We start from the raw sequence: 17,620 nt of genomic DNA, 5'->3' as shown, positions 1-17,620 counted from the left end.
TGTGAGGAGAACCTGAGCTTATCCCTGCATATTTTACAAAAACTATACCAGTCGGTTTTCCATTATTACATCCATCAAAACTTATTTACACCGTTGAATTTATCTTAATACTGCCAGCGTTTTCGGATATACACAATTATTTTCCATATATTCAATAAACCTTTTCCAATCTTCTTTAAACGTATGTTCTTCTTGTTCTCTTATTCTATATGTTAAGTCTGCAAGCTGTGCATATTCTGTCAACTTAAATTGCCAATCTTCTTTGGTTGGGACCTTGCTCATTTTCCATTTTGGGGCTAACAAAGCATGGGCCACAGTTGTCGCATACATAAACCACCTTTTCTTACACGTAGGAATTTCAGTCTGAATTATCCCCAACAGAAAGGACTCTGGGGTGTTTTTTTTGGGGGGGGAGTAATTGTAAACACTTTTTTCAATTCATTATCAATCATTTCCCAATACTATTTTACCCTTTTCCATGCCCAGGCACAGAGGGATTTTCAAGGGGGTAGGGGAGGGGAGAGTTGGGGCCCTGGTGTGCTGCCAACAACAACAGTTTCTTTGGTTTGAAAATATGCCCCCAGGTCCCAAAAGTTTGGTAACTCCTGAAAATCAAGCAGCCCTACCATTAGCAAAGCAAGGAAACCTGAAAATTTTATAGATTTCTTTTTGGGGGGTGGAGGAGATTAGTATTAAAGAATGGCAAATTGTCCATTTCTCCTCACCAGTGTGTGGACTCCATTTAGTTTTTACTTTGAGGGCACCAAGGAGCCTTGGAATGTCTTTGGGCTCAAGGCCCAGTTTGTTATTTCAGGGAGACTTATTTTTAATAGAGTAAGAAGAGCCCTGCTGGATCAGGTCCATGGCCCATCTACTCCAGCCCCCTGTTCTCACAGAGGCCAGCCAGTTGCATCTGAGAAACCCACCAGCAGAACTTGAGCCCAACAACACTCTCCTCACTTGTGTTTCCCAGCAACTGGCACTCAGAGGCAGAATATGGTCCTCGTGGCCAATGGACATTGACTATTTAGCCATGGATTTTACCCTGTTGTGAGGGTTACTGGGCCCCTTCTTTCAAATAAGCCCTCTGGTGGCAAAGAGAAATGAGAAAGATTGCTTCTGTAAGAAACAGGAGGATGACGGTGGCTGATCGTCTTTTGTGTAGTCTCAGACTAAAGCTCCTATCTCAGGTATGCACTGCTCAGGTGCATTGTTCCGAACAACACAGATCTACTGAGTGGTGTTCTTAGGAAGGAATACAAAATGGAGCTTGAAGCTTATAATGTTTATGTCCGGTTATTGTGATCTATACATCAGTTTTCACTGTTCTGTGCAAGACACCCACCCACCGAAGAGGTGTGGATTAAAAAGGCTTTTCTCCGTTTTAGATAAGACATTCCCCTTGCTTCACACAAGATAAACAAGCTTCCTCCTGGGAAAACTGCAAACATGACAGAAAACTGCCCTTCCGAGGGGCCCGTGTGTGCACAACTGATGATTAATGGCAGTGTTTGTTTCAAGCTCATCATGATACAGCATTAACTGAAACACGTTCACCTCTGAAAAACAACTCAGAGCTGTCTTTCCGTGCCATCTGATTTGGCTGGAACACCGAGGCCCATTTTAATGTGCTCCCCAGTTATGTCATCTGTCGCACTTGGTCTAGCTGCAGGATATTCCTCCTGGTCCACACTCTGAGGCTTCAGTCTCTTTCCTCTAGACAAGTTAGCAGACACAGCCTGCAGTGTTAAATATTTGGCTGGACGTTTCTGCCCTTCTTGGGTTGGTGGGAACAAAATTCCATGTATAATTCTATTTCTTAAAGTTTTATCATCAGGAAGAAAATGGAACTGAAGCCACATTTGCAAACCAACAGAGACAGGCTTGCCTATATCTCCTCCACACCTCGGGGCCAAATGCATTTTAATTTCTGCAATGCACTCTTGAACAGTCCTTGCACAGTTTGTGAAAAGCAGCTCTGAATCAGTGTTGTAGTTTGCATGATATGTGTTATGTGGTTGAAGAGCAACACCTGGAGGAATAATTTTGTCTCCAAAACACATGTGTATTATGCAAACGCTGAATACTGGCCAATTTTTTCTTCTTCTATTTTCTATTTTGAAGGAAGGCAGTATCAGATATTTTCTGAATATCTAAGATGCTTGAAGAGTATATATAGAGAAGGGGCCTTCTTGGGTCACTCACCCATCTCATTGAGGGTAGTTGTGGAAAGGGATTGCACAACCAATGTCTGAGACATGAGTCATGTCAGGCAAGTCCTCAAAAAACAGGGCAGAACCAAGAAACCTGCTGTCTCTCTCTATCTCTCACGTTGCCCACCGAGACAAAACAGCACACAGCCCATCAGGCATGTGCAGCAGTCCCATTGGATAGGGGTCTTTTTTATTGAACAAAGATAATTATTAAACAAACTTAATAATTACTTTTTGAAGAAGTGTAAATCATATTACAAAGCGTCTTGGTAGCGACTCTGACAATGGGGCAGTGCTAACAAGAGGTTGTCCTCACCTTGGTTCTTTTATTTGCCATCCTCTTGCATAATTTTCAGAAAGGTTGTGAACTGAGGCCAGTCCTATCACTAAGCAGAGTAAGCCTCAGACAGCAAGATTAGGATGCGATGAAAGAGCAGCGAGTTGTATCCACCGCTTAATCTGTTATTGTATAGAAAAGACCCTTGTGGCCTCGGGTGCTAAGACTAATTTTAGTTACTTAAAGTACTGTTATCGGCCACCCCAACCTCTGCTGAGCAGTGCAAGATACAAGGGGTCTTGGCACCCAACCAGGGCTTATGTTTCTTTTGGGCACACTGGAGGCTGTAGGGTCTTTATGAAATATGGTTTGTTATTTACACCTGAGTCTGGATGGAGAGAGGGTTCTGAGCATCACATCTCAAGAGGGACTTGCTTGCTACAGCCGCACAGCACTGGATTTAAAGGCAACCGAAACACCATTCCTGTGTCTCCTCCATACAGCTTGTCCGTCCCTCGGCCCACATGGCCTCTAGCCCCACTCTTTTTCTTCCCCAAAACCCTTGCTAAAAATGCAGGCCAAGTTTCGTTTTTAAAAAAGGACATTTTCCCCTGTGGTGACATCACGCCCACTGTTACCCTGGCAGCCTCATTTGCTCAGCCTCAAGAATCTGATTGGTCATCAGCACCTTTGTATTCCTTAACGAGTCCCCACCCCAGGCTATGCCCAGGTCTGGAAAAGGAGTTTATTCTGCAGTTTTACTAAATCCAATGCCAAAAACAGTACTTTTAGGTTGCCTTGTAAAGGTCAAACACCACCGCCGCCGCAAAGGCAGATTACAAGAGAAAATGCAATGCAGTACAATTGCAATTAAAACCTCACATATATTAAGAAAAGCAAGAAATGCATACATAAATTATCCAAGCAAAACTGCTACAGGAAAATAATCTCAGAAGGAAACAAAGGCGGGTATCCAGGGCTCTCCTGGATATGTGTGACCATGGGGTTTGAGGAATCCCAGCAGGAAATGTCTTCTAGAAATGTGAGGCCACTGTGGCCTCCCTCTTGTGCTCTCCACCCTCTCAGTGGCAGGCATGTGAGGGCCTCCGTTGCAGATCTTAACATATGGACAGGCTGCAAAGGCGGTCCTCGAAGTAACTCAGATCCGAAGCATTTAAGGCTCCAAAGCTGTGGTGCCTAACCCCGACTCCCAAGGGCTTGATCTGCTCCCTGCCCTCCACAAATTCTTCTGTCCTGCTCAAAGCAGATTCCCAGGAGCCCACCAATTTTGAAGGTGGCAGCAAAAGGAAAAAAAAGTTGGCAGAGAAGCTTCAGCCCCGTGCCCTGATGGGGATGCAAACTGCTCCCTGTTAAATAAATGCAACCACCTCATTTTGAATTGGTCTTAGCAATGCACTGGCAATCAGCACAAGTGCCTCGTGAACCAATTGTCAGGCTCCTAACAGGACACAGCCAGCTGCATTCTGTGCCAATTGAAGTCATCTGGTTGGCCATACCAAGAAGAGAACATTGAGAACTGGCCTGATCCAGCAGGGATCTTCTTATGTTCTTGGCAGTCTTCAAAGACAGTCCTATGTGAAGCACGTTGCGGAAATCCAGCCGGCATATCACTAACACTTGGATAACTGAGGCAAGGTCAGACCAGTGCACAGTTGGCATACCAGTCTAAATTGGTTAAAAAAACACACTCCTGGCTGCTATCACCACTCGAGCTTCCCCAATTGGCATGGAGAACTCCAGAATTCCACTCTTTGTCCTCCAGGGGAAGTACATGTCCAAACAGCACTGGTTGCAAGCCTCCATCCACTCACTTTATCTGGATGGAACCCATCTTGTCTGGATTCAGTAGCAGCTTGATGGCCCTCATCCACTCTATGGGTTGACTAACTCAAAGCCAACAAGTTCAGTAGGTGTACTCAAGAGTATGACACAGCCGGCTACAACCCTACATGTCTTTGCGGCTATTCAGAGGTAGGTACCATCATGCATCAGGTGAGACTGGTGAGGATGCAGAGGGATGTCACATCCATAGTTCAATGCACTCCTCTCAGGTGATCCACCTGGGTCTTTCTCAATGTCTGTGACACACTTTTAATGCTGCCTTAGCAAAGCAATCCTGCTGTTATTAGACTTAGAATCAGAGAGTTGGGAGGGACCTTGAGGATCAGCTAGTCCAATCTCATGCAATGCAGGACTACGCAGCTGTCCCTGTGACCTTGGTTTTATCAGCACCATGCTCTAACCAACTGAGCTATCCAGTGGACTGCTATAATCATTCTGCAGATAACATGGCTAAGAAGTGTCCAGATAAATTAATTAACATCTTCCATTCCTGGACCATTTCCCATCGCTTTCAAGCAGGGGATAACAACAAAAAAAGCTGGGTGAAGAATCACACCCATAAACGCCCTTACCTTGTTACAGCTCTCGTGCAGATAGTCACAAGGAAGCAGCCGATCACAATCATCCACCCCCAGCCACCATCAGGAGGGGAGGCGCTTAAACCTTTCCTTGGTGCAGCCATGGCTGGGATAGGTCTTCCTTTCTGTCCAGAGTCACTCTGCAAGACCTGCCAGTTGACAGGCAAGGCATGCATGGAATGTTACCTGGCACATGGGTCATTTGACATCTGAAACAAGAAAACAAAAAAGAAACAATAGGGAACAGATCAAAGCGAACCACACATGGCTCTGTCAAAGGCCACTATCAAATAGTTCAATGGAGAGGCAAGCTTTATTGTTTAAACTTAAGCTTTTTATTTTTAACTCCCAACAACCGCAGGAGTAAATTCTGTGCATTGTTGGCAGCAGCTGACTATGGGCCATATTCGCCACTTTAATCCAGAGTCACTCCATTGATCTCACTTCATGTTCTGCCTCACCCATAACAGATGGAATCTCTGTATCTGACAGAAAATCTATCATCAGAATACTTTTAAATCATAGCACGTTAACATTCAAAATGCATTTGAATGGACTGAATCCTGAACTGTGATGTCCTGTTGTTTTACTTCGATACTTGGGAGCTGGTGAGGTGAGGTGGCTTAGAGTCCAGTCCACAAAACAAATATTTACTCAGATGTTCCATTAACATCACTAATTCCTAAGTAACCATGCACAGGATCACAGCCTTAGATATATGATAGAACATTTGTTTTCATGTAATAATGGCAAGAAGAAGAAGAAGAAGAAGAAGAAGAAGAAGAAGAAGAAGAAGAAGAAGAAGAAGAAGAAGAAGAAGAAGAAGGCCTGCTCACAGGCTAATCTTCCAGAAGTGCAGAATGATGACTCTTGAAAGGTTTGCATGCAACTTTCATGGCTGAGACAACAGCATTTCCCCCCAGTGGTGGAAAAAAAGCAGTTAACGTCTTTCTAAAGTTGGGAAGGGTAGAATGTCAAAGGCATAACTAACATCAAGCAGCCCAACTGTTAAAAGTGCCTTTGAAGATCATCTCCCTTATAGCTTTGCTTGAATGAGGAACCAGATCGTCAAGCTGGAATTTAAAGCCAGACCAAAGATGGGCACTACTAAATCCCAAAGATAGCCAGCCAGTTTCAAATGCAGTCTCTGCAGAATATGTTTCCTTTTCCTAGAACCCTTCCCTATTTGTTAGTTTAAAAAGCTTTTTTACTACAGTACTTTTTAGGTTAAGTTACCCCTCAGAGGAGTTTTACAACTATGTTCAAATAAATCCATGAAATCCAAAGGAGAAGCCAGTAAAAGAAATAAAATATCCAGTTTGGTTCCAGTCATATGCAAGCCAGCATACCAACAGAATAACCCAAGTATCTCTAAAGAATGTGATGTTGTTCATAGTTCAAATGGGTTTATCATGGTTTTATTATTGTTGGGATTAGTTGTGCTGTAAATCACCATTAGGTGAATAGTGGTAGGCAAATTTACCGAACGAAAGTGAATAAAACACCTTATACCTTCATCTAAAAACCCACACAACCTCTTTCATTGGACCTGTCAGTTGCCTGTCTGTACTCCTGTCAGGGCCCAATTTTAGAGTCTTATTGGACAGGGGTAGGAAGCTGTGCTGAAAGGATTCCCATTCTCAGTTCGCAAAATCCTCTGGGGAAAACCTTAACAATTAAATGGATATAAAATCCGCCTCATAGATATGAATGGATTTTCTAACTGTGGTGTTGTATAGTTCTCAGAATTCTCTGGAGAAAGTCTTAACAATTACACTGACAGGAAAAACCTCCTCATATTTATGAACCGTTATTAGTCCATAGTATGGATATGCCCCCTTGTTCATCTGAGAACAGGGGAAATGGCTTCCAGGTCAGAGAGCCTAAATTATCTGGAGAAACCCTGGAGCTAAGACACTACCACACTTTCCATTACCTTACTCAAGCAAAAGCACTTCATTTGGACCCTCAACATTAACATTCTGTTGCTCTGTTGAAAAGGATGTTTCTTCCCCTGCTGAATGAAGAATTCTTTTTTAAAAATAATAATAATAAAACAAATAAGCAAAGCTGTCTGGTATGTGATATAGTTTTCCTTGGAGGGAGACCTAAAATAGCCCAGCTGCAGCCTAATCCTTTAGTGGTTGAACACACAATATTCCTGCTGACAAGAATCACAGGCAGTCCCTTGAAACCTTATCCAATGCCATTTCTAGGAGGGAACTGAGTCCATTTCAAGATAAACAACGATAAGCAGCTTGGAAGAAGCTTTTAGTTCCATTTCAGCTTTATTAGCACTGATCTTGAGGCCAACTCTAATGTTATGGCCCCACATCATAACTACCAATAAAGTACCAGGAATGTGCCCAGGACTCGCATTTGTAATAGATTGCGCAATGGTCCCTACCTTGACAGAACTCTGGTGTGGTGCCAGCTAAGCCAGGATTTTGGGGCAGAGGGCCAAGGTCCCATGCAGTGGAATGAGCTGTTCATAACAGGCAGCAGTTCTGCACATTTCCCTATACCTCTATATCTGTCCTGGGTAGAAGAGTATTCATGTCTTCTATCCAGTTGTCAAGGGTCTCCGTTCTTTATTTTTAAAACTGTGATCATTAAAGCTGCCTCGTATCCTCTGCTGCGCATGAAGTGCCCTGCTTGAACATACACACCAACTCCAAGCGAGATGTGGCTCTCAGATCATTAGGAGATCTGGCAGGAAAGTGCTTCCTAAGAATCTCAGCATTTTGCATATTAACTTTTATGCACAACTTGTTTTAAACATTTACATTCCATTTCCCCCAAACGTTTCTATAAAAGCTGCTCCTTTATAGCCGTGCACATGACTTACATGCAACCACACCAAAAGTGGAAGAGAGGTTCGGAAGAAGGGTGGTGGGATGAAAAGGAGGGCAGGACTCCTGGGACCTTTAACAGCTGTAGAAAAGCAGGATTGCAGCAGCTATAGCAGCCCTGCTCCCCCTTCCATCTGACCACTCTACTCAAACTGTTTTAAGTGCCAAGCAAAAAATCAGTCTGCTTCCAGAAAGAGGTATATTATGTATCGGTGCCCAGTGGCGTAGCGCGGGTTGTCAGCACCCGGGGCAAGGCAAGTAATTTGCGCCCCCTAACCCGTGGATTTTAGCGCTGCGAGTGCGAGCGCGCGCCCCCAGATGTTGCGCCCGGTGCGGCCGGCCCCCCCTGCACCCCCCACGCTACGCCACTGCTGTCGGTGCCCCACATGCATCCAAGATTATTTCCAGTATCCTTATGAAATAGGTAAAGGTAAAGGGACCCCTGACCATTAGGTCCAGTCGTGACCGACTCTGGGGTTGCGGCACTCATCTTGCTTTATTGGCTGAGGGAGCCGGCGTACAGCTTCTGGGTCATGTGGCCAGCATGACTAAGCCGCTTCTGACGAACCAGAGCAGCGCACGGAAACACCGTTTACCTTCCCGCTGGAGCGGTACCTATTTATCTACTTGCACTTTGACATGCTTTCAAACTGCTAGGTTGGCAGGAGCAGGGACCAAGCATCGGGAGCTCACCCCGTCACGGGGATTCGAACCCCCGACCTTCTGATCGGTGAGTCCTAGGCTCTGTGGTTTAACCAACAGCACCACCCGCGTCCTTCCTTATGACAAAGTGAACATTAAAATGTCAGTACCTAGCTTTCCCCAATCTAATCCAGATTTACCCTACCTGAAGGAAATCCAATGAGTTTTTTTTTTTTAAAAAATGTTGCCATAACAACCCATTATCATGTTTCTGGAAGTACCCTAAAAGCCATCACAATCCCCACCCCACACCCCAATAATGGTGTGCTGCCTTTAACTCATGCCTGAAAGAAATGCAACAGGTACAGTTTCCCCCTACGCCACGCTACTTGCTTGTCAGACAGAATGATCCCCTCCTCCTCTCTTCCAAGTGCTGTTTTGGGGGCTCTCCCAACTCTCCGATGAGGATTTGGGGGAGATGCAGGGGAGGGAGCCCCACTGAATGAGTGGAAGCCATTGCACTGGTTTCTGCTATTGTGCCAGCTAAATTTAAACCAGTCCTAAGGGTTGTCTTCAACCAAGTCTTACTCAAAGTAGACCCACTGAAGTTTATTGACTAACTTCAGTTCATTAATTTTAGTGGGTCTATGCTAAATAGCCCTTAGTTCAAGACAACCCCAAGAGACTTCGTCCGGAAAACAAAGGTGTCAAATCTAAATGTGACCTTAAACCTAGAGCTTCCCTAAAAGGCAGCGATTTCTACCTGCTCCTGCAGTGAACAACACAGGATAATATCACCAAGGCAACAATAAACATCCATAAAAATGGCAAAGGTAGTTTCTTTCCCCAAATTTTTTTATCTTAAACTATAGCAAACTATAGCAAATAAAGAGTTCACTTGTAATATATCAGTGGTTCAGGTTTAACAAACTGAAGAACATCGTCCTCTTTCTATGCTCCTCCCGATGGAAACATGCAGAAGGGGATAGATGTACCCCTGCTTTAAGTCGTTTACATACTGTCTTCTCTTGTATATTATTTACTAGAAAGCTTGATGACTAAGCTTTTTAGTGACGAAACGTCGGATTACCAGAATGATATCCGAGCACTGAACCACTGGTATATCACAAGTGGACTCTTTATTACAGCATTTGCAATTGTTCAAGATAAAATCTGTTCTGGAAAGAGAAGAAATGAGCACTGAACCACTGATATATTACTAGTGAACTCTTTATTGACCGTGTTTGCTATTGTTTAGGATAAAACCTATTTGGGAAAGAAACTGCCTTAGCCATTTTTATGGACGTTTATTGTTCGTTTGCAGATTGTTGCCTTGGTGATATTATCGTGAGTTGATTGCAGTAGTCATTGTTCATTTTTTTATTGTTATTCTCCTGCAGTGGGCAGCTGAATGAGAGCCGTGTGTGCTAGGCTGCAGTCCGTTCATGCAGGGAGATGGTGAGGTCGCTTTAAGAGCTGCATGGAAAAGGACATCTCAGTGGGTGTGAAGTGTCATGCGAGGTGAGAAGCTGTACCTGCTGAAATGCACTCTTCTGCATTGCTCTCAGTAGGGCATTCGTAGAAGAGAGCTTACAATCCCAGTTACCTTACGGGCATATTGAAAGGATAGCAAATGAGCCTGGATCCTGCAACTGGCAGCTGGCCTCTCTAGCCCACTAAGGGACTTCAGGGGGAAAGGTCACTGCCACACCATACATTTAAAGCACATGGCCTCCCCTCTGGGAACTGTAGTTTACTCCTCACTTAGCTACAAATCCTAGCACCCCAAACTGAAGTTCCCAGAATCCTTTTGGGAGTCATATGCTTTAAATGTATGGTATAGATGTGACTTTCTACTGCTGGACTTTCTCAGACCAGGAAGCAGAGGCAGCTGTGAAGCCTGCAGTCAGAGCAGTGAAGGAATGTTCAATGGGAATAAAGAAAACACACCATCCATGGCCGCTGTGCAATGTTAAATTAGGCTCAATCCTGCACCCCACGAAATGATAAAGAAATTCTAAACCCTGAGAATAAGGAGGAAACTTTTTGAAGATTTTATTTTTATTTTTATTGCAGGGGAAGAAAACATGGAAGACAGGTTTCGGCACAGAACTAATAGAAATATCCTGTTGAGGCTTTGTTTGTTTAGGGCCATTTGGAAATACCATTGTATTCATCTTAGTTCAATGAGACACACCTTCCTAATCTGTAGATCAAATGTTGGGGAAACTAATCTCTGCATTTCCTCAAGGCAAAAACATCACCAGCATCACCGTGGGCAACAGACTTTGAAGAGGAAGCATAGCAGCAAGTCAGTAAAATGGAAGGTGTTTTTCCTAGGTGGTATCTCTGTGTTTCTGTTGCTTCCGGGGGGGGGGGGGGGATTTCCCAGAAGTGAATAAGTGATAGGGAAACTTGATGAAAACTGGACAGCTGTTAAAAGCTCAGCAGCCCCATGAAGGACGGGAACGGTGAAGCTAAATGGAAATCAGATACATCAGAGTGAGGATACTTAATCTGCCTCAACTCTAGAACTCGTGAGTAGCCGCCATCTAAAAACACCTACTATGAGAAGCTGTACATGTAACAGAAGCTAAAAGCGGAATAATAAGTACAAGCTCTCATTCACGTCAACATGAAGTCAGAAACAGCATCCACTTATAACTGCAAAACAGTGTGGGATTAAGTATTAAGGGCTAGACATGATACAATGGCAGCACTTCAGCCACATTGGGAGCTGTAGGGGCACAGGATGGAGCCTGAACAATTAGAAGGAAAGGGGGCAACCAGAAAACCAATGGAATTTCTGACATTTTATTTTAGGCAGTAGACCCCACACAACATCACAAGGTTGTGTGTCGGTGTTGTTTCTAAATGACTGATGATCAAGAAACAGAAACCCAATGGGCACACCCCATGCTTAATCACCCCATGCTTTGGACTCGGGCTACATTTCCCATCAAGATCTCTTTCCCAGACCATTACACCTGTTCCCTTGTTAAATACAGGGTTGCCATGTGAAACCGTCCTGCCTCTTTAAAAGCTGCAAATCATGATGTCGCTGTAATCTTTCTCACTTTGTTTTCCCCACAGTCCTCGCACCCACCTTTTCTCCAACCACACCTTGTTCCTCCAGTTATTTAATTAATACCTATGTAATATGTATATAGGGACGCGGGTGGCGCTGTGGGTAAAAGCCTCAGCGCCTAGGGCTTGCCGATCGAAAGGTCGGCGGTTCGAATCCCCGCGGCGGGGTGCGCTCCCGCTGCTCGTTCCCAGCGCCTGCCAACCTAGCAGTTCGAAAGCACCCCCAGGTGCAAGTAGATAAATAGGGACCGCTTACTGGCGGGAAGGTAAACGGCGTTCCGTGTGCTGCGCTGGCTCGCCAGATGCAGCTTTGTCACGCTGGCCACGTGACCCGGAAGTGTCTGCGGACAGCCCTGGCTCCCGGCCTCTAGAGTAAGATGAGCGCACAACCCTAGAGTCTGTCAAGACTGGCCCGTATGGGCAGGGGTACCTTTACCTTTTTATGTAATATGTATATAGCCCAGAAATCCTGGACTGCACACAAACCCTGACAGAAAGTGTAAACTGGGTACATGATCTTGAGGGAAAACACTTACTGAAACCAACCAACCAACCAACCATTTCCATTAGTCGGCATCAGAATTAAGTTCCAACCCTTTGTGGATTCCAGGGGAAGAATTTCTAGGTCAGAGAGCCGGTCCTGGAGGCAAGCTGGAGCTTCAGTATTCCTAATTTTAAAAAGAAACTTGAGCAATGACCTATTTAATGAGCACTTCCGGTTCCTCAACTATATCTCTTGGTATTTTCCATCCCTAATTAGTGCTCTCTCATTTTTACATGGATGTAAGTGAGGTCTTCCTTGCTATCAGGGTGGAAATCAAACAAGGCTAGGATCAATTGTTTCCTAGTCTTGAGCATGAAAAGATACCCAACCAGACCCACTGGCTTTTTTTTTAATCAAGCATGTATTCTGATAATGGACAAAATCCATTACTAGTACTATAATATTAATCTTTCTCAATGGCCATTACTTCCACTTATTGCAGGTTTGCTTGGTGCGCTATGCTTCTGAAAATTATGATGCCTATCACTGTATATCATCAAGCCTCATTGTATTGATTCCACCCTCTCTCAACTACCACCACTGTTGACCATCAGGGGGATTGATGGAAGCAATAAAAGAATATATCCAAAAGTAGGGGATGTCCATAGCTCAACCACAGGAATCAAGCGAGATTTCTTTAGACGTATGGGCTTTTTAAAAAGGGGGCTTTAACATGGCAGTTATTGATGAACATGTTGCAACAATGAGGCTCGATGCTGCAGTGCAGCCAACAATGCAAACACAAATCACAAATCTGACAGAATCTACATTAACCAAGTTATTAGAAACTCCTTGCTTGAAGAGCTCATTGAGTCTGTGGGAAATGGGTGCGTTTCAGTACGCGCTGGAGCTTCCACAAAATTTCACCTAAAGTAAAATCAGAGGTGAATTTGGAAAGGCCTTGATCAACTAAACTGATCTGTAGGGACTACGAGAGAAGTTGTTGCTGTTACTAATGTTTTATGAGTGGTAAATAAGAAAATGAGGGTGGGGTGTGGATACACTCACACAAGAGATCACACATGCCTCATTCATTTTCACTTCCAAAAATCAAGATCTGTTGTATGTCACCGTAGTCCCCTTGCCTCCTATGGCACTGTATCGGCAGCACCAAATACTCTCCAATTCCCAAAACTGACTGAAAAAATTATTCAATGCTCCTGAATAAACCAAGTTGCCTAGAAGCCATAGGTTGATTGAGCAGCTTTGAAGCAGCAATCCTCCCCACCCCTGTGTGAATTCTGAGGTGGTACAGTCCTAACAGCATAGCTCAAAGGTGAGAACAGATTCCTGAGAGATGTTTGTTCACCTCATGTAAAGGTTTGGATACATTTGTGTCACCCTGGCTGAACCGCCTCCAAATCTCCTTTGCCAATCCCGCTTCAACCCTTGACCTGAAGTTGAGGCAGTCACAGAGGATAAAGAACATATTGCTTCTGTTTCAGTGCTGCGGCTGCTACAACTGCTTCTGCTGCTATCAGTGCCAATGTTATTTCATATCTATTAGCAGGCAACTGTGTATCAAGAACACACACGGCCTGTGAGTTTATCCTCTAAACCAGGTGGGACTAGGATTTAAAAGAGACCAAAAGTTTTTTTAGCCAGCAGAGAGGTTCAGAAATGAATGAACGCATGAAATTGTATTGTGACCCAAATACAGAAATGTATAAACAGTAGAGACTAAAATAATATGGGATGTGCACTGGTGGGAAGCGACCCATTGTGACCACCCCCAAACCTTTTGCACATAGAGAAACATTATAGCATCATGAGCACAAATCATCATGAATGCTCAATAGAAAGAATATCTAGCTGGGCCCATAGCTAATTTAAGCTGCAACACATTATTTTTTTAGATTTCTAAATAATGTAAACAGTTTGGAATGGCAACATTAGTTGTTGTTGTTTTTTAAGGAATAAAGGAATAAGGAATAAATATGTGGGGCTACCTCTGAAGACGGTTCAGAAACCTCAACTGGTGCAGAATTTGGTGGCCAGGTTTCTCATTGGGGCAAGATGGTTTGAATATATTACATTGCCCCTGGCCCAACTGCACAGGCTGCCAATTACTTTCCAGGCCCAATTCAAAGTGCTGGTTTTGACCTATAAAGCCTTAAATGGCCCAGGACCACAAGGTCCACCTCCCTCCATATGAACCAACGTGAAGGTTGTGATCATCATCTGAGGCCCTTCTTTGTGTGCCCCTTTTACAAGAGGTCTGGAGGCTGGCAACACAAGAACGGGCCTTTTCTGTGCCAGGGAAGCTGACCTGGCACCTTCATTATACAGTGGTACTTTCTTGGGCTCCATGATCACTGCAGATGGTGACAGCAGCCACGAAATTAAAAGACGCCTGCTCCTTGGGAGGAAGGCGATGGCAAACCTAGACAGCGTCTTAAAAAGCAGAGACATCACCTTGCCAACAAAGGTCCATATAGTAAAAGCTATGGTTTTCCCAGTAGTGATGTATGGAAGTGAAAGCTGGACCATAAAGAAGGCTGATCGCCGAAGAATTGCTTTTGAATTATGGTGCTGGAGGAGACTCTTGAGAGTCCCATGGACTGCAAGAAGATCAAACGCATCCATTCTTAAGGAAATCAGCCCTGAGTGCTCACTGGAAGGACAGATCGTGAAGCTGAGGCTCCAGTACTTTGGCCACCTCATGAGAAGAGAAGACTCCCTGGAGAAGACACTGATGTTGGGAAAGATGGAGGGCACAAGGAGAAGGGGACGACAGAGGACAAGATGGTTGGATAGTGTTCTCGAAGCTACCAGCATGCGTTTGACTAAACTGCGGGAGGCAGTGGAAGACAGACGTGCCTGGCGTGCTCTGGTCCATGGGGTCACGAAGAGTCGGACATGACTAAATGACTAAACAACAACCACCACCACCTCAGGTTACATACGCTTCAGGTTACAAACTCCGCTAACCCAGAAATATTGCTTCAGGTTAAGAACTTTGCTTCAGGATGAGAACAGAAATCATGCTCCGGCGGTGCACCAGCAGCGGGAGGCCCCATTAGCTAAAGTGGTGCTTCAGGTTAAGAACAGTTTCAGGTTAAGAACGGACCTCCAGAACGAATTAAGTACTTAACCTGAGGTACCACTGTATACAGGTATATTTAGGTGCCAGGCAGAAACGTTTCTCTTCAACCAGGCCTTGGGCTGATTAACATTCCAAGGCCTTTTAAATGTGTTAGTGGAGTAAACGATTTTGCTTCCGTTTTTGTTTTCTTATCTATTTTGCGTTATGTATTTTGCGTTCTTATTTCATATTTTTGAGTTGTGAACCACCCTGCGATTTATTATTATAATAATAATAAATAAGAGTAATAGCAATAATAATGTAAACCCCGTGTGTATCTGAATCCGTAACGCTTTGCTTACCTTGTGGATTTGGGAGCTGCCGGGATATGTACTTGTCAGCAGATCAGAGCAAAGAGATGGAAGGACATATCTGTAAGTAAATAAATGTATGGTGGTTCTTTAAAAAAAAAAGGATTTATATAAAGATCATTGTATGTCGCAACATGAGAAGCTGGCCATGTCCACACTTTTACATCCCGACCTACGTCAAGGAGTTCAAGAGGAATGGCAGAGGAGTTGAAGCTAAAATGGGAGATAATCCTGTGCCTGATGACATGTATCATCAGGGGATTGGCTCCACACTCTTATCAAAAACGGGTAGGATAATTCTGGATCTGGCTCGCAAGGTGAAAAAAAAATTCCCTATCCTTATTTATAGTGCGGTCACTCCAAGACACATCTCACCTCCAATTTTTGTTAATCGGTAGCCATACTGTGTTACGTTGAAGTCTAGATTTGGCATGTGTTCCAAAGATAAAGGCATAGTCAAGATGAGTGCTACCACTAGGCAGCATGAGGTACTTCAACTCAGGTGGAAAATCTCAGAATTGTCTAGAGTACATGACTTCTGCTTTCATCTTAAGTCTAGAATAGAATCGTTGGGCTAAAAGCAACACCACAAGAAAACTATCAACTGGATAAAATGAAATGAAACAATGAAAGAGAAGAAAAAGAAGTGGAGGTCAAGGGAAAGCACTTTTTCCTTACCTATACGGACGTTAGGAAACTTTGAACTGCTCACACAACTAATGCTCTGGTCTTTCAAAGAGAGAGACTCACATTCCATAAGTTTAAAGGTAACTGGTGTGGCCAGGCAAGTCAGCAAATTCTCTGTGCTCAATGAGCAATTTGGAGTTGCTGAATAACTCGCATTCCCAAATGTCTATTTTTCTGTATTACACACTTTTCTCAAAAGCTTTATTTTGAACTCCCACAGTAGAACAAAAGAAAAAGACCATGTTGTTATCTGAGTAACCAGCCAGCAGTAACTTCATGAACAGGGAATGGTTATTGGGGGGGAGGGTGTCCTACAGATTTGCACAGTTGCACTCCTGACTGTAACTGATATGGACAAAGGTTTTCAGGAGCTGCCATTTTCTTCCATTTAGTTGTTGACTCTTTCCCCTGCCCAAGAGTGTTACATTTAGAAAAAGAACCCCAGTCCATTTTGCCATGTTACTTAAGTCTGTTCATATTTCAATAACTTGTTTTTAAAATAATCAAAAGAAAAACAAAAACAACCCAATAACACACACACACACACACACACACACACACCGATAGCATTGGCTGTCAATCATCCAAAGGCTTAGTTAAAGAGGAACATTCTTGCCCGCACACCTTTTAGGAGAAGTAGTGATTTTTAAAGAACTACTGCTTACCCCTTCTGAATAGAAATTTTGCATTTAATTAATTAAATGACTGGTTATACTATACCACAAGATCCGAAGGTAGTTCTGTTATGCTATCTTCAGGATTTGATCAATGGTATTTTCCTCAAGTACAGTGGTACCTCGGTTTAAGAACAGTTCTGTTTAAGAACGATTTGGTTTACGAACTTCGCAAAACCGGAAGTAGTGTCCCAGTTCGCAAACTTTACCTCAGTCTAAGAACAGAATCCGAACGGTGGAAGGGCACTGGCGGTGGGAGGCCTCATTAGGGAAAGTGCACCTCAGTTTAAGAATGGTCTCGGTTTAAGAACGGACTTCCAGAATGGATTAAGTTCGTAAACTGAGGTACCACTGTACTTGTAAATCCACCCCCGCCAAGCCTGAGAGTGTGTGTAAACTAAAGCCGAGCTGATTTGGGATTCTAGAGGCAAACTAGACATGGAAAAGAAACCTGAGTGAGAAGCCTACAGAGTGGACTTTTCCCATTGTCACTCCATCCCTGCAGGGTCCCCAAGGACATGCTCTATGGGGAGCCAGCTTCAGGCACTAGGCCTGTTGGCAGACCAACTCTGCGTTACAAAGACGTCTGCTGGCAACATGAACCCAATTGTATGTTTGTGCCTGGAGACAAACAGCCAGGTTGTGCTTCCACAGCAGTGACCAGAGGAGGAATGATAGCTGTGAGGAGTGCAGAAAGAAGAAACACCATGGTGCACCTGTAGCACCAAAACCGGACGCCTTCATCTGTCTCCTCCGCATCGGTCTCTACAGTCAGAGCAGGCACTGTTCAACAGCTTGACCTCATCC

The 17,620-nt window shown here is 44.0% G+C and overlaps 1 protein-coding gene across 3 annotated transcripts in view; it reads right to left on the bottom strand.

The window, feature by feature from the left end:
- Positions 1 to 17,620, bottom strand: part of SLC16A12 (solute carrier family 16 member 12) — a 41,171-nt gene that overhangs the window by 7,706 nt on the left and 15,845 nt on the right. Inside the window, exons 2-3 of one of the 3 annotated variants that reach the window (XM_028729721.2) lie at positions 15,444 to 15,513; positions 4,926 to 5,140 (exon numbers count right to left, since the gene is read on the bottom strand). In XM_028729721.2, coding sequence (XP_028585554.1) covers positions 4,926 to 5,107 — 182 coding nt within the window. In that variant the 5' untranslated portion in view covers positions 5,108 to 5,140; positions 15,444 to 15,513. Of the gene's footprint in view, positions 1 to 4,925; positions 5,141 to 9,960; positions 10,079 to 15,443; positions 15,514 to 17,620 lie in introns of those variants that run through there. The other 2 variants (XM_077930467.1, XM_028729723.2) reach the window with 2 other exon arrangements.

The sequence above is a fragment of the Podarcis muralis genome, chromosome 6 (genome assembly GCF_964188315.1).
Source record: "Podarcis muralis chromosome 6, rPodMur119.hap1.1, whole genome shotgun sequence".
Classification (NCBI taxonomy): Eukaryota; Metazoa; Chordata; class Lepidosauria; order Squamata; family Lacertidae; genus Podarcis; species Podarcis muralis.
The sequence above is the reverse complement of the archived record's forward strand: the minus strand, read 5'-3'. Positions and strand labels throughout refer to the sequence as shown.